The 22,550-nt window shown below is 58.0% G+C and overlaps 2 protein-coding genes across 10 annotated transcripts in view; both read right to left on the reverse strand.

Annotated features, from left to right (window-relative positions):
- Nucleotides 1-292: 292 nt before the first annotated feature.
- Nucleotides 293-5,886, reverse strand: CORO6 (coronin 6). Of its 5 annotated transcripts, none has more exons than XM_015296097.4 (12): nt 5,839-5,886; nt 4,038-4,237; nt 3,426-3,548; nt 2,956-3,085; nt 2,374-2,555; nt 2,125-2,244; nt 1,838-1,957; nt 1,438-1,542; nt 1,193-1,338; nt 1,055-1,112; nt 716-946; nt 293-469 (listed from the first exon to the last, which is right to left on the reverse strand). In XM_015296097.4, the coding sequence occupies exons 2-12, from the start codon at nt 4,233-4,235 to the stop codon at nt 347-349; spliced, it is 1,536 nt and encodes a 511-aa protein (XP_015151583.2). In that variant the 5' UTR covers nt 4,236-4,237; nt 5,839-5,886; the 3' UTR covers nt 293-346. The 5 variants fall into 5 exon arrangements, with proteins under 5 accessions (XP_015151583.2, XP_046758623.1, XP_015151584.2 ...); XM_046902667.1 differs by having other exon boundaries at nt 4,038-4,310; XM_015296098.4 differs by lacking the exon at nt 2,125-2,244.
- An 843-nt stretch (nt 5,887-6,729) lies between these two features.
- The window catches only part of SSH2 (slingshot protein phosphatase 2), a 71,733-nt gene continuing 55,912 nt past the window's right edge, over nt 6,730-22,550 (reverse strand). For all 5 annotated transcript variants that reach the window (XM_015296101.4, XM_046902623.1, XM_415832.8 and 2 more), the window contains 7 exons: nt 22,390-22,483; nt 22,151-22,279; nt 20,070-20,116; nt 18,803-18,949; nt 16,593-16,793; nt 12,283-13,123; nt 6,730-11,140 (listed from right to left, as the gene is read on the reverse strand). In XM_015296101.4, the coding sequence (XP_015151587.3) occupies nt 9,302-11,140; nt 12,283-13,123; nt 16,593-16,793; nt 18,803-18,949; nt 20,070-20,116; nt 22,151-22,279; nt 22,390-22,483 (3,298 nt within the window). In that variant the 3' untranslated portion in view covers nt 6,730-9,301. The remainder of the gene's footprint in view (nt 11,141-12,282; nt 13,124-16,592; nt 16,794-18,802; nt 18,950-20,069; nt 20,117-22,150; nt 22,280-22,389; nt 22,484-22,550) is intronic.

The following is a 22,550-nucleotide window of genomic DNA, read 5'->3' on the forward strand; positions in this document are numbered from 1 at the left end:
GCCACAGGAGACCCAAGCCCTTTATTAATGGGGGGTGCTGGGAGTATGGGGCCCCCCCTGTGAGGAGCTGTGGGGTCGGGGGGGGGGGTTAGCACCATCCCCCAGCACTGGGAGGGGGGCCAGCACCCCCATCCTGGCACCCAGGGCTGCCAGGAGGGACCCCCATGTACCAAAGTCCCCAGATGCATTCTGGCACCCTAGAAGCAAAATGGGGTGGGGGGCGGGGGTCCAGAGTCTGACCCCCCCCCCCCCCCAACAGCTCCTGGGGAAAGAACATGGCCGTGGCCTCCTGCCCGCTGCGGGACGCAGTTTAATGCCGGGCTGGGCGCAGTCCCATGCCTGGGCCTCAGTCTGTGCCATTGGTGAACTGGCAGAGTTTGTGCTCCAGAGCGGAGATGCGCTTCTCCTGCGCCTGCACCGTCTCCTTCAGCACCCGGATCTCCTCCAGCACCTCGTCCAGGGCGGGGGTCTGTGGGAGGACAGGAGGGATCAGTGCTGTGCCTACAGAACCCGCCATGGCCATCAGCCCTCCAGGGAGGGGACAGCCCCGTGCCACATCCCCAAGGGCCAACGTCCCCATGGACAACATCTCCGTAGGCCAACATCCACCATGGCCCAACACCTCCATGCACCAATGTTCCCACGGGCCGATGCCCCCATGGGCCGGTGTCCCTCTAGGGTGGCACATCCCCTGGGGAGGCGATGGGACACTCACAGAGATGTCAGTATTGGAAGTGGAGTGGCTGCGGCGGGGGCCCGGGGGGGGTTTGCTGTCCAGGATGTTCTTCTTGACCACCTTCAGCTCCCGGTTCTTGACGGGGACGTAGCCGTCCCGCAGCGAGATGAGGATGGGCTCCGCGTCCTTCCCCGACAGCCACTCATCCGCCTCCAGGGCCGGCTCAGGGCCCGGCGTGTCGGGGTACAGGTCGTCCTGGAAGAGGTCTGACTGCGGGGACAACGTGGGGGCATAGTGAGATGGGGCACTCAACTCTCCCCCTTGAAACCCCACTGTCCCCAAAACCCCACTGTCCTCACGAGGTGCCCGAGGGCTCACCTTGCGTGGCACCGTCATGACGATGGGCTCACACTTGCGCTCGTGCAGCTTGAAGAACCTGAGTGGGGCAGAGGTGGTTGGGGTCTGCATGTCCCTTCCCGTTGTCCCCCCCCCGCCCCAGGTCCCTCCAGCCCCCACCTGGCAATTTCACACTTGCTGACATCCAGCCCCCTCTTGGGCATGAAGCCCATGCCACGCTGTGGCTCCTTGCTGCTGTAAGTATTCAGGTAGTGCACGTAGGGCGCCTCGTCCGTGATCTCAAAGTAGCGGATGCTGCTGTCCCCCTGCAGATATGGGGAGGGCTGTCAGCCCCCTGACCTCTCCCCATGGCGGGGGGGGGGGGGGGGTGGGGGTGAGGAATGAGGGGGAGAACGTGGCGTCACCTTCCCGCAGAGGTACACGATGCTGGAGTCGGCGTCGTAGAAGGGCAGTAGGACCCCATTGCTGGTGTCCATCTCCTGCAGTGCGATGGGCTCCTCGAAGTTTTTCTGTGGGGACGCAGCTGGGGGTGAGCGCCGGGCCCCCACCTGCACCAGCCACACCATTCGGCACTGCACACCGCAGGGATGGGGACACCCCCAGGACCCCCCCTGGCATGCCCACGCCCTGCTCCTGCTTACCTGCGCTGCCCTATGGGTACCCCCACCCACCCCAACCGCACACTGCACGGCACACGGGCACAGCACACGGGGAACTCGGCGTCATAATTTGGGGAAGAACGGATTTGGGTTTGGGTTTGGGAAGCCGAGTTCCCGGGAGCATCACTCCATGCGGCCTCGTTACCGGGTCCCACAGCCCCAGCTCCCGCTGGCTCATCCTGGTAAAGCCCGTGGTAAAGATGTGTCCTTCCCGCGTGAAGATGGCCCGCACGGGCCTCAGCCCCTCGTGGGGAGCGAACCTCTCCTGGGGATGGGGGGCACAGAGTCAGCGCGTGGCACAGGGATGGGGCGTGAGGGCGCGGATCCATCCCTGGTACAGCTATTGGGTTCCGATGGAGGTGGGCGCAGGAGGGTCCCGGGGGGGCACGCGGGGTCCTGGGGGGCACGGTGGGTCACGGCGCGGCCCCATACCAGGTCCCAGAGGCCCAGCTGCCGCTCGCTCATCTTGCTGAAGCCGGTGGTGAAGATCTTGCCATCGGCCATGAAGATGGCGCGGATGGGCCGGGCGCCGTCGTGCGGTTTGGTTATCTCCTGCGTTGGGCGTTAGCGGGTTAAAGGCAAACACAGGGGGGGGGGTTAGTGGGGTCGGCCGTTAGCGGGGAGGGGGGAACGCCGGGGTAGGGGTGGGGGTGGCAACGGGGACACGCTGGGGACACTCACCGCCACCACCGTCTGCTTGCGCGGGTCGATGACGCGCACCTTCTTGTCCTTGCAGGTGGTGACCAGGAGGCTGCCGTTGCGGTTCCAGCCTACGTTGTAGATGAGGTCGGTGTGCATGTCCTCCAGCGCCAGCAGCATCTCCCCGGTGCCCACGTTCCAGAGGATCACCAGGTTGTCACAGCCTGCGGGGACACCGGGGACGGCGTCACCCCGCTGGTGGCCACTGTGGGTTCCCAGTGGGGATTTGGGGTGACTATCATTGGTCCCCAGTAGGACTCGGGGATACCACTGTTGGTCCCCAGGAGGATTCGAGGTGACCGCTGTTGGTCCTCAGCGGGGATTTGGGTGACCACCATTGGTTCCTGATGGAACTTGGGGCAACCACCATTGGTTCCTGGTGGGAGTCGGAGTGGCTACCATTGGTCCCCAGTGGGAACCGAGGTGACCGCTATTGGTTCCCAGTGGGGATTTGGGGTGACTCCCATTGATCCCCAGTGGGACTTGGAGTGACTCCCGTTGGTCCCCGGTGGGGATTTGGGGTTAACCACCATTGGATCCCATGGGACTTGGGGTGAGCCCCACCTGCACTCAGCAGCACGTTGCGGGCCGTGGGGTGCCAGCAGATGATGCCCACGCGCTTGGAGTGCCCCTCCAGCGTCACCACCGGCTCCGTGATGCTGCGCACGGGGACGTAGTCGGGGATCTGCCACACCTGGGGGGGACACGGGGACGATTAACCTCAGCGGTGCCGCCACCATCCCGACGCACATCCCGATGCTGCAGGGAGCACGTGGTGCCCGGGGGGTTTGGGGGGGGGGGGGGCACAGCACTATTATGCCGCACGTGGCCCCCCCGGTGCTGAGTCGCGGGGAGGGTATATTTAGCACAAAGTGCTGCATCATGGAGCCAGCGGCCGCCGCCAGCAGCACACACACACATGGCACCGCCGCTAAAAATAGGCCGGTGACACTTTGCAGGCAGCAAAGCAACGGGAAAGGGATGGGGGGGGGGGGGGGGAGCCCTCCGTAACCCCCCCGCCGCCCGCCCCTCACCATAACGGTGGTGTCCTCGGAGGCGCTGGCGATGACGTTGTCGTTGTGGGGGCACCAGTCGATGTCCAGCACTGGCGCCGTGTGCCCCGTCACCAGCGGGTGGTTCTTGTCCACACGGCCCGTCTGCAACACGGGGGGAGGGAGGGGAGGGATGAGCCTGGGACCCCCCCCCCGAGCCCCAGCACAGATACGGCACAGGGGGAGCCGGCCGTGGGGAAACTGAGGCACAGAGCCCCATAGGGATGCAGAGGGCAGCGATGTGCCCGGGGACGGGTTGCTGTGTGCCCCCCGTGGCGGTGGTGTGGGACACAAAGGGGGGCCCAGTCCCTGTGTTGGGGTGGGCGGGGTGGACCCCTCCCCCCTTCACACACACACACACACAGGGATTTAGGGCTGGGGAGAAAGTGGTCGGAGGGTTCCTATGTCACCGCAGTTGTCCCCAGGACGTGTGCCAATAACCCCCCCGGGGTCCCTGAGCCCCCCACACGTTGGGGATATGGGGGCAAAGCGATGCAGAGCCGTCACCACATCCCACGGCCAGAGCACAGCCCGTCACCACGCCCCACACCCCACACCACCCACGGGGGGACCCGTCCCAGCGCCTCCGTTCACCTTGGCCAGGGGTAGGACCATGAAGGCCCCCCCGCCGCCCGACTCCACGATGATGGCCAGGAATTTGGGGTTGACGGCGCAGAAGGAGCTGTCCCACGTCACCTTGGAGACGCGGATGTCCTCATACATCTGGTCGGCCTTCACCGGCTGCCCAAAGACGTGCCGGAACTTGCTCTGGCGCACCACGCGGCGGCTCATGGCTGGGGGGGGGACGGGTCAGGACGTGGCGCCCCCCAGTAGGGCACAGGGACCTCAACACCCACAGATCTCGTGCTGTGAGGGACCCCCATCCGGGTTTGGAAGGGAGCGTGGGGATGTGGGGACGGCGTGGGATGGGGGCACGGGATGGAACCCGGTGTGGTCCTCACCCCACGGAGGGACCTGGGGCAGCTGTGGGTGCTGGGGTGGGTGCTGGGCACCAGCATGCCATGGCACAGTGCTGTCTGTCTGCTCTGCGGCAGGGATGTGGCTGTGCTGTGCACCAGGGCTGTGCCATGCCCTATGGCCGTGCCGTGCCCTATGGCTGTGCTTTGCCCCATGGCCGTGCCATCCCCCGTGGCTGTCCCATGCTCTATGCCCCTGCCACCCCCATGGTTATGCCACGTCCTATGGCTGTGCTTTGTTCTACACCCGTTCCACCCCCATGGCTGCGCCACATCCTATGTCCATGCCATCCCCATGGCCGTGCCATGCCCTTTGGCCATCACCAAAGCTGACCCATATGTAGTGACAATGGGAAAGCAGGGCTGCAAAGAGCTCTGGGGAGGGGGGGGATAAAGAGGCGCCACGCACTGGGTCACAGCTCATCCCCGTGTGTCCCTTTGTGTCCCATCCCATAGCACTGATCTGAGGTCTCCCACATGGGTCACACCTCCCTGCTGCGTGGGGACACAGAACAGCAGAGCTTTGGGCAGCGTGGCCACACGGCCCCATCTGCAGGGGGAGTGGGGAGGAGCTCTGCACGGCACCGGGGGGGTCCAATTGGGGTCACCCTGTGCCCCCGTCACCCCGACCCCTGCCAGGTGTGCACTGAGCTTCCTGGAGACCCCATTGTCTCTCCCAGTGCTGCAGCTCCGCAGTGCCCGTGGGATGGCGACCCCACAACCCCACAGTGCCCTTTGGGGTCAGCCGGCACCACAGCCTGGCGCAGCACAGCGTGTCCCTGAGGGTTTGTGGCCCTTTGGCACTGCCCGGCAGTTGGGGGGTCCCTGAAGCGGTGTCACCACCAGGGAAAGGTCCCCCAGTGCCGGGGGGCAGCGAGGGGCTGCGTGGGGATGTCCTGCAGAACCCATCTGACGTGAGGGGAGCGCAGCTGGGGGTGCGGATGGGGACAGGGAAGGGGTGAGGGGCCGCCTGGGGGGCGAGGGGCGGGTGGGGGCGCACGGGGCGCGGGGCGCAGCGAGGGGCGGGAGCGGGCAGGACAGGTGCACGGGGTGCAGGTGGGTGCACGGGGTACGCGGGGTGCGGGCGGGGTGCGGGGGCTGCGGGACCGGCGCATGGGGTGCGGGCGGATGGGGTCGGAGGGGCTGCAAGCGGCGTGCGGGGGGTGCGGGGGCAGCGGGCGCGGTGCGGGCAGGACACCCCGCTCCCGGCCGTGCCATTACGTTGCCACAATTGAATCCGCAGCGGCCGCTCGGGAACGACCAGAGGTCACTTTCCATTTATAGCCATCCCCCGGCGGGGCCCGGCAGGGCGAGGGGCCGGGGGCCCGGGGCTCGCCGCTCCGCTCCCACCGCCCTTCTCCTCTCCCCTCGCCCCCCTCTCCCCCCCGGCCCGGCCCCATCCCCGGCCCCGCTCCCACCTGCGCTCCGCTGCTGCCCCGCTCGGCTCCGCCCGCTCCCGCGGCCCCGGCCCCGCTCCGCCCGGCGCGGCGCGGCACGGCACGGCACGGCACGGCCCGGCTCGGCTCCGCTCGGTCGGGCTGCGCGGGGCGCGCAGTGCCGCAGGGAACAGCTGAGCCCAGCCCGGAGCCGGGCCGGCACGGCCCCCCCGCTGCGGGCACCGGGAGGAGGCGGGGAGGGGGGGGCCCGGCCCCGCCTGCCCTTACCGGGCCCTGCCCGCCCCCGGCCGAGCGCTGCCCGCCCCGAACCCACCGGGATGGGGGATATGAGCTGCGGGGGGGGGGCGGGGGGAGGGCGGTGGCAGCGCAGCATCCCTGTGCCCCCCCCCCTCCCCCCTTTCGCCCGCCCCCGCGGGATGCTCGTCGGGATTTAGCGGAGCGCGGCCCCGCCGGGACTGCCCCGGCCCAAAGGGGATTAAAGGGATCGTAGGGCCGGGGGGAGCCGGGGCAGGGGGTTCCTGGAAAGGCAGCGGGCGATGGCCCCTACAAGGGCACCGAGCAGAGCATTGGCTGAGCCGGGCGGGTCAGCAGGGAAAGTGACATCCACCCATCCACCCACCCACCCGCTCCCATCGCGGCACCCCACAGCTCTGCCCCGCTGCACATCCCTATAGGGGCAGGGGACCCCGGGAGCCTTTTTCCAATGGGTCCGGGGGCAGCAGGGCAGGCCGGGCACCCCCAGCCCTACTGTGACACCCCCAACGCCCGGACTCGCTCTGGGCACAACCCCAGAGGGAATTTGGGGCTGGGGTCCTCCGCCCTCAATGCATCACCTGGGCCGGGGGGGGACAGCAGCCCTCCGGGTGGGGACACAGAGCCCCCCGGCCCCGAGCAGGAGGCAGCAGGCTGACATCATCAAAATAAAACTTTTATTCATTCGGTAACAAGAACATTGGATTTGCACATCAGTGCACGAGTTCACATTTAAAAACAGCGGAGCACATCGGTCATAAAGTCTCTTGGAGGGGTATTGGGGAGGGGGGAGTGAGAGGGGGAAAGGGACGATCCCAGGCACTGAGGGACACCCAGGGGCACACATGTGCTCCATCCCCGGTCACAGCTGAGCACACGGATGTTGCATGGCGGGGCAGGGATGTAAAGGCAGCAGCACAGGGTTTGGTGCTGTGGGAGATGGCCTGGAGCACCGCCCTATCCCAGTGCCTCATAGGTTCCCTTCTGCCGGGGGTCACCTCCAGGATGGGGCCGAGAGGGAGGGGGGGGGGTCTGTACATGGGATGACTGGGGGAGGGGATGGGACACACGCACACACACACACACACACACACCATCGAGTGCAACAGAACACAGTGTAAAAACCAGTTGGACGCGGGTGCTATCCGTCTGTGCAAGGCTCACACTTACAGTACGGGCAGAGGTGGGGGGCAATGGCTGAGATACTGTACAGGAGTCAATGTAAACAAGTGAGCGTCCTCCGGGAGGGCTTTGTGAGACCAAAGGAACGGCTGCTTTGTACAAAATGCCCTTCAAACACCACGTTCCTCCCGAAACCCCAGCGGCAAGGAGAGAGCCGACGGCACAGAGATGGGGTGCACGGCCCCGGGGGGACCTCTGAGCCCGCTGGCTTTGGCTGAGCACCCAGCACTGTGCAGCTGTTCTGCCAGCGGGCTCAGAGCCCCCCAGTGCCTTCGTGATGGTGGAAGGGAACGAGGCTGGGCCGGGGAGAAGGGGACAGCACGGCCCTGCAGCACTGCTGCTCTGCAGATAGGAGCAGTGGGAGGAAGCACATTTCTGCTCTGCAAAAAGGGCACCTCTCCCGAGACCAAACCAGGTGGAGAAAGCCGGGGAGGTGGGGGCTGACGCTGTCCTTCACAGCTGACCCGGGGGCACATGGCCATTCTGTGCCGCCCGCCCGGCTCCAAGGCCAGCTGGAGCCACTGGGAGCCACGTGGCCCTGCAGCAAGCCATGGCCCAGCGCTATCCGACCCTTGGGCTGCGCTCCAGCCTGCAGCCAGCACTGCTAGGACAGCATACAGAGCTACAGCAGGACACGCAGCGGGGCCTTGGGCTGCAGGAAGGCAGCAGGAGGAGCCCAGGAGCTGCAGGAGGGGCAAATCCTCCCAGCTGGCTGTGGTGGCACGAGCTGCCCTGCAGCTGGAGGTGAGCTCATCCCAGCACAGCCTGCAGCACCGCTGCTGCTTTCCAGGCACGGCTGCTCTGCTCCTCCTGCCCTGTGCCCTCTGGGTGCTGCACTTTCAGCAGCAGCAGCCGTTGTGCAGCTCGTGGCAGTGCCACCAGGCAGTGCAGAGCAGGCTGAAAACTGGGAGTAACCGCGTGGGTGTGGGGGAGGCCAGGAGCTGCAGAAGGGCTCAGAGAGAACACAGGGCTGGAGGAGACGTTGGGCCAAAGCCGCTTCGTTTGGGTGCAGATTGCCATGGACGGCACTGAGGGTGAGGAAAGTGGTGCTGTTTTCCAGTTTACAGAATGCAGTCTTGCCCTTAAAAAAAAATAAAAACAAAAACAGGAAACAAAATAATATCCAACATAGAAACAAACAAACAAACAAAAAAGATCTATATAAATATCATATATACAATACAGCATAAACAAAAACTTCCAGGAAAGATCTTCCCTCTGGGCTGAGTGCTGGGAGTGACAGCAGAGGACAAAGCTTTGCATTCAGTGTGGGAACACAACGGGTAACAACTACAACGGCCTCGGGGATGTAAGGGGGGGGGGGGGGAGAGGGGCCGTGGGGTGGCTCTGTGGGGCAGGGAGGCAGCAGAGGGCAGAGGACACGATATGGCCATGAACGTGGAAGGCCCACGGCAGTATTCAAGTAACGGGAGGGCTCGCGCCCTATCGAGGTGTTTGTTTTAGAAGAACACTCCGGGTCGTGGGCTCTCAGCTGGGGGAGGAGGTGAGGACAGAGCTGGGGGTCCCCGAGCACACCCCTGTGCTCCCGTTGGGGCGCACAGGCAGAGCTGAGCTCCATAAGGGACCCGGCAGCGCCGCCCAGCTCCAGCCTGCAGCACAAAGCCAACGGAGGGGACTTGGCACAGCCTTCACAGTTGCGTGGGCTCTCGCCCCGCCGCCCAGCAGCACCTCGAGGCACGGGGCTGATTCAAGTGAGGATGGAGGAGCGGGTTCTGAGCAAACGTCTGCCCCGCCGCAGCGCGCCAGGCTTGGTTTCAATGGGGAGAGGTGTTCTTTTAAAACAAACCGACAACAAAAAGGACGTCTGAGGTTATCCGAGTTCATAAAAAAAAAAACAACTCATAAAAAACAAAACCAACCAACAGTCCTGCAGTCAGAGTCGCACACAGAGGAACCAACCCACACCTACATGCGCCAGGAACGGTAAAATGACAATATATATATATATATATATATAAAATTAACCAATAAAGTGCATGTTCCTTATATTACACCTGCCCCTTGGGGGATGGCGGCTGAGAGCTCGGGATCACATGGTGTTATAGAGGGGATTGGTTGTCCGCTTTCTGTCATTGCTCTTTCTGAGTCTCCTCAATGGGTGAGTTCTACCGTGCTGCTGTCGGGGCACTGCTGACACCGAGGGCCCCTCCTGGAGGGCAGTCCATGCGGGACCGGCGCCGGGAGCCGAGCTGTGCTGGCTGGAGCCGCACTCTTTGGCATACTGAGCCAGCGGGCGCTCCACCGGCTTGCTCTGGGCAATGCACTCGGCTGTTCTGAGCTGCTCTACAAAATGCTGAGCAGGTTTGGGATCCTGGAGGGGGGTGGCTGGGGACAACGGGTGCCGTTTTCCACACGGGCTCTCCAAGCTCTGCTCCGACCTCCCTCCGTGGAAGCCCGGACCCAGGGCCACGCAGCCGAGGAGGACGGGGCTGGCGCAGCGGGAAGCCGCCTCCCTCTCAGATAAGTCGTCCTTGGAGAGGTCCAGGCAGTCCAGTTTGGCCAAGGATGCCGAGCGCTTCATCTGGGAGGGGGTGGTGAGCCCCGCGTGTCGGATCCGGGCCTCTATTTCCTTGGCTCGCTGCTTGACCAGCCCGGGGCTGCTGCTGCGCTGCTCCCCCACGCTGCGGCTGCTGGAGCTGTGGGGCAGGCTGCAGCACAGGAAGGAGATGTCCAGAAGGTCCACATTCGCGGGGTGCCGGCCGGTTGAGGAGCCAGCACCGCCCTGGCACGGAGCCTGGCTGCCGTCCCTGAACGGGAGACTCACGGCTCCCGCGGTCGGCTCACGGTCTGTGCTCGTGCTCTGCTCGGTGACGCCCTCCAGGTGGATCACGGAGGGGAAGGCAGAGCGGTCGGGGCTGGCCGAGGGCGTGCGGGAGGGCTGGGCAGAGGGGGAAGCAGCACCGAGGGGAAAGGACGAGGCAGAGCCTTCCTCACTGGGGCTGAGCAGGGTGCAGGCGGGCTGCTGCTGTACCGCGTGCTCTGGCAGCGGTTGGTGTACCGGAGCTCTGAGAGAGGCCGCTGCCTTCTTGGAGCACAGCGAAGGGTTCAAGTTTTCATCCAGCAGAGGGAGGGCTGCGGGCCGCTCATCGCCCGCATCGGGGCTCTCGGCAGCCCTGACCATAGGAGTGAACTCAATGATTTCGATTCTTTTGGGAAGCAGGGAGGGCAGGGCCAGCTCCTCCGTGCCCTCAAACGAGACCACCACCCTGCGCTCCTCCTGCCCCGCGCTGGGCTCCGTGGGGTGGGTGAGGGGTGTGGGCAGCTGCCTGCCCGCAGGCTGCTCTGCCCCCGAGGACAGCGGCTCCTCAGAGCCCTGCGCCGCATCACCCTCCGCAGCCAACTCCAGGGGCAGCTCCTCCGTCCTCCCCCGCGGCAGCGGCTCGGCAGCAGCGGAGTCGTTCCTGGAGTTCTTGCGGGTCAGCAGGACGCAGGCTGGGGACACGTGCTGGTGCTCCTGCTCCTGCCTCAAGCGCTCCTCAAACTCCAACGTGGCTCTGCGGACGGAGCCGGGGCACCACTTGGGCTCGGGGTGGACGCCGTGCTGCTCACCCTCCTCCAGCTCTGACTTACAGGAGGAGAGCTGCGGTGAGGGAGCAGTTTCTTGCTCAGCTTGCAGGGGGTCTTTCTCCTTTTCCTGGTGTCCTTCGCTCTGATCCGCCCTTTCCGACGCCCAAATGGCCTCCACCGGCAGGTCGTGCACCGTGTTCCTCTTTGGTGTTGGGGTGAGGTTGGTTGAACCCTCCTTCTGCTGGGCGGGCCCCGCTCCCTGCTTGATGGACTCGATCTCTGTGATGATTTCCTTCACCGAAATGGCATTTTCGGAGTGGGACCGTGTGAGATGGCCGGTGCCAGGCAGCTCAGGGACCTCCTGCAAGGCAGAAACAGGAATTACAAAGAGCACACAGCAGCAGTTTGATGAGGCAATGAGGGGCAAGCCCATGTGCTGATGTGCAGGGATGGATACAAGTACAGAATGATTGCTAGCATAGAAGCAATAATTGCTGGGCCTGCACTCTACGTATTCCAGGCTGGATTTCCACTCAGACTGAGACTTAAGAACTGTTATTTTCTTGCCATGAGTTCTGAGGGGAAACAGTTAACCAAAAAAGCCCAGTTTTGAACTGAAAACGTTCAAAGAGACTGCTCAGGTAGGGGCAGATGAAGAAGGGCAGAGTGCTCAACTGCTGCACCACTCTGTCTTCCCAGAGCAGAACAGGCAGCAATGCTCCCCCCAGCAGCACAGAAACTCGTCCTGCCAAATTGCTGGAGAGAGTCGGCCTCTTCTATTTGGATGAGCCTCAGTGCCTCACATGGAGATGGAAACGATTCAAGCAATGCAGGGTGGAATTTAAATAAGAGAGGCTCCTAAAAAATGATGGCCCTGGACACCATCAAACCCTGCGAGTCTGCTGCAGGGCAGAAAGCAATAATAACAGAAAGGTGCCTAAATTCAGAGCTTATGAGTTCTGCCCCAAGAGAGAAGTCAGCCGCGACATGCCCGAGTCCATCCCCCTGGGCCTGGCCAGGCTCATTCTCTTTTTCAATCAGCAGAAGCTCTACATCTGCCTCAATTTACTGTCTCAGTGCTGGTGTTTTCCAAGCAGGGAGAAGTGCCAGCTCCGTCCCGTTATTTGGTGCATTCCTCCAGGCAGACAAACAGCCGTGCAGGTTCAGGATGCTGGCTGGCCTCAGCTGCCCTAATGGCTCACGTCCCACCTATCCGCTCTCCTGATGTGAAACTCAAAAATAAGTTTCTCATGAGAACAGCAGAGCAGGTCAGGTCAAGGTTGACTCAGCCAGTGCCCTGCACCGCCAGTAAACAGGTGTTTGAGCAAAGAGCATGGAAAATGGCAAGCCTCTAAAAGCGCACAGAAGGACAAGCATCCAGCCATCTCTCCCCCAGAGGTTGGAACTAGGAAGACCCCCGTCCACAGCAACCCCACAGCAAGGCAGCCACCCACAGGCAGGTTGGAACAGCAGTTCCCAAGGCCCCCAGCAAATCATTTTAACCTTTTGTTGCTCTTCATCCGTGGAAGAGTCATCTGATGCCTGCGGGGAGGTTCCAGAGCTGTTCCTTTGAGTGTCTGCACCCAGGTCTGCAGCAGGCAGCACCTCCAGCACAGGCAGCCTGGCTGCCCCGTTCCTCCCAGCACTTTGCTCCTCCGGCCGGGAGTGGGAGCAGCTGCGTGACCTGCTCTCCTGGGAGAGCTCCACGAATTTCTCCAAAGCACTGAAGAAGTCGATCCTGTCTGCACTGAGGTCCGTCCCTTCGGGCTGGGCGTTCTGCTGCGGACTCGGTGCGTTTTGGTTTGGGGACTGGGGAGAGTCTTTTAAGCACGAAGTGAATTCTTCCATGGGAACCAAGTGCACGTTCACATCAGGCTTAAGGGCATCTTTTTCCAGATCGTCTACAGTCAAATCAGGAAACTCTGTTATTTCCAAGGGGCGCTGGAGTTGCATTAAGGCCTCAGAAGCATGGCAGTTATCGGGGGGGACAGAATCCACGCAGCACCCTGCCGTACAGCCGTTGATGTTGTTCAGGTTCAGCTTGTCCTCCATCTGCTCCACGTGGAAGTCCCTGCACGTGAACTCCAGGTGGATCCTCCTCTCTTTCACGCAGCTCTCCTTGATCACATTCGCATCCTCCGCGAGCTGCTCCCGGTCCAACTCGGCGGGGTAGATGGGAGACATGGGCTGCTGGTTGTCGTTGCTCTTGGCCTCGGAGATCTGGTCGGCCGAGGTAGTGATCTCCTTCTTGTTCAGCTCCAGCCCTGACTTGCAGATGGGCTCATGGTGGTCCGAGAGGTCGCTGTCGGAGTGCGAACGCCACAGCTTGTTGTGCCGCTGCTTGCTGCGGGGAGGAAGAGCAGAGCAAACACTGAGTGGTGCTTTCACGTACCAGAGCCACCTTGTTGTAAGGGGATGCAGCCTACACGAAAAACTGCAAATATTGGAGACAGTGAGCACAGCTGCAGCTTCACCTCAGTGTTTCAGGGCCAAACCTGCTGCTGCAGGAGTTGTCCCAGTAACAAGCTGCTTTCCATTGGCTACATCCCACTGCACTCTCCCACTCTACACAACCCCCTCCCTATTCCCCAGCAGTATTTTATCAGTCTGTTCATCAAATACAACATTTGGTTGGCTACAGACTGGTTATCTCCCATGTGCTCGCAGGTGAGCAGGGACCAGAAGGGACAGGGTCCCCAATCCTGAGTGGTGGACATGGAATGAAGACTCATTTCCCTCATGGCTTCCTCTGAGCAACTTCAGCGGTCGGTGCTGGGGCTCTGGTAACCAGAATTAGTGCTGGTGTGTGTATGCGTGTGATGGGAAAACACAGAAGCCACTCTCTGCAGCCAGCAATCAGCCCCAAACACCACCTGCCTTTCCACAGGAAGGAAGGTCAAGAGTTCTGCAGCTCTTGGAAAGCCCCTTTAGAAAGGTCCGAGCATTGCACCACCATAACTTTCACCTGCCAAAATACAGCCCCGTGTTCTGGGCTTACGGAGAGCCAAGGAGGCAACTTATCACAACCCAACAGCACCAGCCGGCCAGGGCTCTGCTGAGTGACCGTGGCCACAGGGCTGTGCTTCCACCACTTGCCCCTAGGAGGAGAGCACATACCACAGAAAGGCCCTGGAATCCGCAGGAGACACAGCCAAACCTCTCCAGTCCCCTGCCAGTGTGAGCATCGCTCCCAGACACATCCGCTGGTTGCAGTTAATTAATAGACGCTACTGAACTAATTAGAATGCAGCAATTTTAGCTGCGGGTGCCCAACAGCTAAGGAAAATAATGCATCGTAGATTTAGCTTCTTAACCCCATCATCAGTGACAGCCTTCATGCGTGGCATGGGGCACAATGAGCTCCTTCCAGAGGGAGGTCAGGACGAGATGCCAACGGGCACTGCCATGGGTTGCAGGCTCCATCCCTGGGGGGTGCCCTGGAGCACAGCTGGGTGCCACCAATAGATCTGGGCCTGTCTGCAAGGAATGGCAAGGACTGCCCATGTCTCTGACTGTATAACCCAGGGAGAAGCTGCTGCTGTTTTCTGAACCTCAGTGGTGCTCAACACCCCTCCTCACACACAGCAGAGCCCAGCTGGTGGCTGTGTGCTCATGGCCACGCTGCAGCCAGACCTCCAGGCTCCTGGGAAGACCAGTGCTGCAGGCTCACAAGTCACACAAGGTGATGCCAAATGGTCTTCTGCTGCAACTTGTCCATAACTAATAAAAGAAACAGGGTTTTAGCTCAGCCTCTCTGCCATCACTGGAGGGAAGGGACAGCTTAACTAATCCCAGGAAGTATGACAGCTCCAAAGCAAAACAAGTGTGCTGTTGTGACTAAAAGCAGGCAGGGGGTTTTCATTTTACAGCTGGAAAACATGTCCCAGTTGCTATAAGCTCAACACAAAACCGTAACTAGATAGTGTGAGCACATGGCTGCCCTCAGACCTCCCCTCTGAAATCCGAGCAGTCACATGAGCATGAATCTGTTGGGTTTTTGTTTTTGTTTTTTACCTGGCCTGGAATACCACAGCAATAAACAAGGCAGCTGGAAGCCAGAGGGGAATGCTAAATAATGGAGAAGAAAGGGGAGAAAAAGCTGTTTGGAGATGAGAAAGGAACGGCCACAGAGAGGCTGTCCCTTGCTTCAGTGAAGCTTCATTTACTGCAGGCTTTTTAGTCCTACATGCACAGATGTAATGCACTGCTCTTGCATTTTTTAAAGCCTCACGAGTAATCCTGTTTGTGCCATTGTACAGGGACCTGCAGAGTAGGTCAGGAGCTGTGGTGTGCTCAAGTGGGAGGGCAGCTACACCATGTGTTGGCAGCAAGAAAGACTTCTCCCTTGAGAAAATAATGACTGAAACAGGAAAGAAAACCCAACACTCTTAAGCAAACCATTTGTAGAGGATGGCTCTGTAGGTGTGCCACCAACTACCAGACTGACAGATTAGCCAAAGCAGGGCTGAGGGCTTGAAGATGTGATGCACCAGCTGCGAGCAGCCCCGGGCTCTTCTCAGGTCTTTACAAACCTGTGAAGGCTGTACAGGATGTTGGTGTTTTTTTCATCTTGAAAGTCTTTTTTCCTCTACCCAAAAGACTGAATTTAACAGCCTGGCCATGCTGTGTGGTCAGGTCACCTCTAGCTCAGAGTTTGGGGTTTGGTGTAAAAATCAGGAACCCAGACCTGGCCCAAGAGAGAAATCAGAGTGCTGGAAGCAAGTGGAGAGGGAAGTCATGAGCACAGAGAGGGAAGGGAGAGCTCTGCAAGTGGGTGGGAAAGGCCAAAGGGACAAAAACAAGATGGGAGCAGAGGTGAGACAGAGCCCTGGGTGCCCTAAAGAGAGCCCAGGAACACCCAAGCTGCTGTGAAGAACAGCACAGGGCTTTCATGGAATCATATCATACCACCTTTCAACTGCACTAAGAAGCCATGGAATTGTTACTTAGGCCAGAAGATGTTAACAGCCACCTCCTGCAGCACGAGAGTCAGCTCGGGTAGCTCTGCTGCAATGTGCTGCCCTGCAAGGCACACCAGGGTCCTACATAAATAATCTGGCAAAACACAGAAGTATCACTGCCTCCTTCCAGCTGATCACGTGGAGACGTTGCTTAACACGGCTTACGGGCAGATTTCTTGCAATATTTATGTCTTTTTGCTAATCAGGTGATAGGTTTGGGACTACAAGACAGTTGCCCATACCCCGGCCCAGCCCCAGAACTCCACACAGGAACAAACACCACTGTTGCAATGCACAGAACATCCTGTCCCCTCCCCTAACAGTAACACCCACCAAAGCAATCTAAATAAAACCAGACCAGCTGCTGAGGAGGGGCATGTTCAACAGGGAGCTGGAAGGCTGGGATGGAGACAAAGCCAGCTCCCTGCCAAGAATGAGGGACATCATTTATCTCTGCTGGTGCCTACACAGCTCCTAGTGCTGCATTCAGATAGTAGTAGTAGTCTCCTAAAGAAAATCACAGCCAACTTAGAAACCAAACAGGCTCCTAAAAGCTCCCTGTTACACCCATGTTCACAGAATGGCCTGGGTTGAAAAGGACCACAATGCCCATCAGTTCCAACCCCCTGCTACGTGCAGGGTTGCCAACCAGCAGCCCAGGCTGCCCAGAGCCACATCCAGCCTGGCCTTGAATGCCTGCAGGGATGGGGCATCCACACCTCCTTGTTCAACCTGTTCAGTGCATCCCGAGCCATGGAAACAGAGCACTGCCTTTCTCCAGAGAACCATAACCTTCCACAACGCAGGGATGGAAGCTCTACCCTTAAGATCCCCGGTCATTCCCCCCCTCACCTGGCCAGCAGGATGCCCTGGTACTCCTCCAGCTGCCTCATAAAGCTGGGGTTGGGCTTGGTGACCGTGCGCCGTTCCTTCACGTAGTCGTAAGCCCTGTCCAGGTTCCAGCCGTACTCCTTCATGGCGTAGGCGATGACCGTGGAGGCCGAGCGGCTCACCCCCATCTTGCAGTGCACCAGGCACTTGGAACCGTTTTTCCTGACATGGAACACAAAGAGAATCACTGAACAGAATGCACAGCCTCCGGGAAGCTCAAGAAAACAGCCAATTCTCTACCAGAGCGTTATCCAATATCTTCAATGCCATGGACCCGGTGGGAGTCTCTTGGTTGTCACGGATGGAGAAGAATGAGATCTTAATATTCTTAGCAGATTTAGTTCCAAGAGCTCTTCCAAAGTGGACATTGTGCAGATTTAGGAAGACTGCTGAGGACTGATATGGCACCATTCAGCCTTAACAGCCCACTGGAAACAAGCAGTTCTCCAAATAAGAAGGGCATCTGTCACACAAACACAGTATCACTGCCTACAAACATAACCTCGGAAGGTTCCAAGCAGTTCAGGAGAGCTGCTAGCACAGAGATCCTTTTCCACTGTAAATGACTGACAACGTATTTATTGGGTTTGGTGTCTGGACAAAACCAGCTCTGCTTCAGCCACGTGTTGGAAACCCTTCTTAGCTCCCACCCAGCCCGAGAGATTTTCCTTACTGAAGGGAAGGCAAAGAGTGTCTGTGAGCCCAAGGAGCACCCGCTGTGCCTGGGGGAGGCTGGTACAGGCAGCACATGTGGGCAGCCAGCACTGCTCCCAGGAATGCAAGGTGTTTACCTGCCATGAAGTGGGAGGAGGAAGGCTAGCTGGCCCTTATCTCTGACCTCTGTGCACCGCGCAGTGCAGGCTGAGAAAATTTCACTTTGGCACCTGGAGTTTTGTCCTCCGTGTGCCAGGTTTCTGTACTGCCAGCCACACGAAGCTCCCACAGGACAAACTGGGATGCCATGGAGCACACACAGCCACGAGCCTCAACAAGCCCAGGCTTCAGCCATCACAGCTGCCTGAGCCCATACCTGCAGCCACACTGCTCAGAGATGTGAGCACTGTCTGGGGGTTCTGTGCTACAGCAGTCTTTGCACATCACTGTTCTCCCTTAAGTACTGCCTTTGAAGCGTTGTCATCCTCGTGCATTTACGAAGTCAAGAAAGCCTTATAGCAGTCTCAAGACTGCTGGCCAACACAACCCCTGGCCAGCAAGCAGACAGGACAAAGGAAGGGGTATGGTAACAGCTCCAGCCTGAAAGCCTGCTCACTTCCATCACATCCCGTGAAGAACTGAGGCCCAACTGTTCAAGCCCAGTGGAAATTCTTCTGGGCAGAATGAGGATGACAACACTTCAAAGTCAGAACTCAAGGGAAAACAGTGATGCCTTTTAAAGAAACAGTCTTCAATAAAAGATGTATCTACAACTTGCCCAGGAGAGCCATACTCAAACAAGTCAGCTTTTCAAGGCTACGAGAAATGTGCAAGCACCAGCTGTGGTTAAGAGCAGACAGACTGCTATAACGGAAACAATACTTTAAAGGCAATATTTGCCACTCTGCTTTCGGACCAGTTTTCCCATAGGAAGGCTGGTGAATTAACTGGAGACAGCTCATATAAGTGGGATACAGCTCTGTGCAGTAAGAAGTGACACTGTCAGATCCACTGTCGGATCACTGGGTGTAACTGACAGCTCAGAGACTTACGCAGGCATTTCTCTCGTTAAAAGGGAAGAGTTGGCTCTATGTAACACTACACAAACTTGCTTCCAGACAGTGGGCTTCACAGTGCAGCCTAGCAAAGCAGGGAACAGCTTATACTTGTGTTCATATTTCAAGATTTTCCTGCTCACTTCTGATAAACCCTGCTCCATTTGTTATTGCCTTTTTCTCCCACCAGCACTCTGGAGACCCACTGTGTCTCTTAAGCAGCAGGTAAACTGTTAGCTCCCTGACACAGGAGAGATCACCTCCCATCAGTCCTACCTGCTCCTTTTACAAGCACATGCAAGAACAACAGCTCGTGGAAGGCAACTCCGGCACTTAAAAAGACCACAAAACAAATGTCTATGCAGGCAAGGAAGAAAACTAGTTGACAAAAGTCATTGGGAAAGTAATAAGTGCTTCGTATACATCTTCTAAACGCACTTGGTCTGCTCTGAAAAGACTTACTTTGCCTTGGAGATGAATTTGTAGGTATCATTCCAGTAAGCCAGAAGATCTGTTGCTTCTTCATCATACACCCGAATATTGTGGTACTCAAAAAGGCCAGGGAAGAAGTTATCTATTTCTCGAGTCACATTCAAAATATACCGCACCCTGCGTGGAAACAGAGAGCAGATAAAAGTGCAGACTGTGTAGACCGCAGTGGGTTCAGAGACACATCACAGCTTCCAGATAACAGTTTCGCCTCCCTTTGTGACTGGCAAAATGCACAGCATTCAGAGCTGCAGTTCTGAACATACCTCCCTGGAAATCAGGGCTGAGAGCGAGGAAGCGGTAACTCAGACAGAAGGGCTCTCTGAATAACTCAGAGCTCTTCCTCACATCTGTCAGGTGGTTCTGTTTGCCCATACGGCATATGGTTTTTACCACTCCATCCAGGACCCTTAGCCCTGAGGGTCACTCGTAAGGTGTTCATGAACTGCACTCATGCTGGGTTGTCAGGCTATTAGAAGAGCACTGTGAGGGACGTCCCATCTCTCTAGCTGCTATGAGATCATTAGCAGTCCAGTGGGACCTGCTTGCCCACGAAACTGCAGCAGACCCTTGGCTTACTGACTCAATTTTGCTATGCTGCTTTTCCATGGAGCAGAAGGCTGCTATCAAACTCCGTTCACCAGTGATTATTTTTTTTCCACTGGATCGGCATAGATCAGCCAAACCTGTAAGTAATGGTTTAATTACACAATCCTGGTGCTCAGATCCACCCGACCTAGGGAGATGACAATCTAACCTTATGCCTGAAAGGGAGGAAAGGCAGAAAGTAGAGCAGCCCCCATTGCTAAGCCCTAGAGCTACAGCACTGTACTTCCTACTGGGCCCCACTCAAAGGAACAAACGCTCCTTTACACGTTTTCCTTCCTGCTGCAGTCTGGAGCTCCAGGCTCCAAAGTGCCTCAGTAACGGTGAGGGCTTGAGAGAGGGGCATGGAGCCAGCAGCACAGCATCCAGTTAAATAACTGCAGCTTTCTGCTGCTTGTAGCTATGAGGTTGCTGGCTTCCTTTGCTCACCAAGGGGTCAGTCAAGGTCAGGGAATGAGATTCTTTTACTTTAGGGTGCCTGTTTGCGGGACATAGACTTTGGAGGAAGCAAGAGCTTGTTCAGATCTGCAAACCCTTTAATAAGTCTCAGGTTACTCAGCAGGTAAGGTTTATTGCATAGACAAGTGTTGAGGGCAGGCTCCTGCTTTTAAGCTGATGGCCTGAAGCTACTTACCCTCTGTTCTGCAAGTCTTCCAGATTGGAGGCATTCCATTCAGAGCCCTGCAGGGAAAAGATGCAGTGGGACCCATCAGCCAGATGAAGGACAAGTGATGGACCGAGGGACCGTCACTATGACCTCAAATCCAGCAAACCCATCAGCCAGATCCCTTCTCAAGCAACAAACAGCTCTGCAAAGCAGCAGCCCAGCACTGCATACTTCCTGCACACCACTGAGAACCCCAGCACAGTTGAGCCCGCTCCACCCTTTCCCTGGAGGCTGCTGACAGCTCTGCCCCACAGAGGAGAGCCTGCTTGTGTTTAAAGCCACCCAGGTGCTCTTTATACATGAAACACCCATCTCATACATCAAAGGCTGCAACCCCGTAAGCTCACTTGATATACCCATCTTCTCCCCATACTCAAAGCCCGTGTGAGCAGAGACACAAACAGGCTTTACCCTCATCTCTGCAGCACGCTCAGGGCCTGCAGGCTGCCTGCTTCCTGCCCAAACACAAACACCTCATGTGAGATCAAGGCCACTCAGACAACAGCTTCCTTCAGTAACGATGGTGTGTGAGCTCTCTGTTTCCTTGCCCTAAACAGAAACAGCTCCTAACAAAAGGACAGCTCAGATGCAAGAAGGACCTACGCAGCACTGACACCACATCAGCCCTGCTCACGGCTTGCTATTCAACAGGTTTACTGCCATATTGCCTTAGTCAGCTTCACGTTGTCTCTTCCTGGCCAAGGAAGGGGAATGTAACTCCAGCCTGAGAACCACCATTTCCACAGGTACAGAGTACAGCACTGTAAGTCTTTTCCTCCTGTCCCTTGCTCCACAATCAGTGACATCATCAGGTCTCTTACTTCCTGCTGAGTTATTGTGGCACTCCCTAAGCAGGATCCCACAGGGCTCTTGCCTCCACCCAACAGAAACCAGCTCTGTGCCTCTCAGAGACCCCTGCTCTGCAGGATACACGCTCCTGATTGAAGAAGCTGCTGCCCAGCCCAGCAGCACCGCTCCTCACTGCAGAGCCTGCTCTGCAAACACTTCTGTTCCAGACATTAGCCACAGCCCCCCTTCTTGGTGCTGCCTGCAAGCCTCTTTATAATGGTCTTGTTCCCGTTAAATGTACTCAGCGCCAAGGTTCCAAGCTCTGCTTTGGACTGAACTGCCTGCATCACCTTTGACTAGCATTGCAATCCTCTAACAAGTCTCTCTTGGGAACACCTAGTCCACACAAACACATTACATCGTAGGTACTTTAAGTTTCCTGGCTCTACCCCACCACGGTTTCTTGTGAGCGCTCACATGCACCATCCCTTCTGAGCCGCAGCCCAGCACTAAGCTTCAGGAGACTGGGAGAGGCTGACTCTGCTTGGACAGACCAGCTGCTCCAAAAGGATTCAGCTTTGTTTCAAGTCGAGCCAACCTCATAGGCTCAGACAGCCCAACCAAACCTGCGTCCGTTCCTTCAGGGCTGGGAAATCCAGCAGAGCTGACTCATCGGAAGGAGGTGCAGTAATTAGACAGGCCCCAGCAGCAATGGAAGGCAGCTAAGCAAGCAAAACATTAATGGGCGAAACGTTTATGTTTCCTTAAGTGACTGATCTCCAGGATCCTTGGTTAAACCCCTCTGTTCCCACTGCATCACATGAACTCAGAGCTTTCCACGTTACTGAAGTGCAATTCCACCTGAACCTCACACAAACCCACGCCAGCAGCTCCCCTTCCCTCCCCTCTTTGCTGTAGTTATGCTCTTCCCAAACACAATTTGACACGTGTGTACTCTAACCAGTTAAAGCTATAAAACTAATCTAACCCCAGTGGAAACAGCCCTGAAAGGAAGTCGGAACTAAGAACATTTTCCCTTCCACCATCTAATGACAGAGACCACAGCTTGGCAAAATTTAGCATAGGCAAGAAGCGTTCAACAGCACTGCTGTCTTCAGCTTATGCAACCTCAGGATCAGCCAAACCCTCCTTCGGAGACCCCTGAAGCTCCTCTCTACCTCTTGCTTTAACCAAGGCGGTGTGAGAAGGGTTAGGTGTGTTCACAGCCGTAACTCTTTGGAACCCCCTGTCAGACTCACCAGGAAGACGTGATCAAATATCTGAGTGGGGCTGTCCATCTGCCCGAGGATCACTATCATTTCATTGTCAATGAACTCTTTGAACTCCCGCAGGTTGCACACCATCTGCATCTCCAGCTCCGTGCGTATCTGCGCGGGGTGGAGGAACACAAAGACACCACGTGTGTTTTTTTCCTTTGGCCTTTCTCCGTGGCACAAAGAACCCTCTTAATTTGCACTGCTGCTCCCTCACCGCTCACCTCCTTTGATGTGATGTTCTCCAGATCTTTCTGCATCATGATCTCCCTTAACTTGGTCTTAATGAGCCGTTCTGTGCGCTCCCGCTCGGTTGGGCTGTCAGAAGAGAGCAACACAGTCATTGGGTGGGGAAAGGAACTGCATTCATGGTGATTTTAGAGCC

Source organism: Gallus gallus, chromosome 19 (assembly GCF_016699485.2).
Source record: "Gallus gallus isolate bGalGal1 chromosome 19, bGalGal1.mat.broiler.GRCg7b, whole genome shotgun sequence".
NCBI lineage: Eukaryota > Metazoa > Chordata > Aves > Galliformes > Phasianidae > Gallus > Gallus gallus.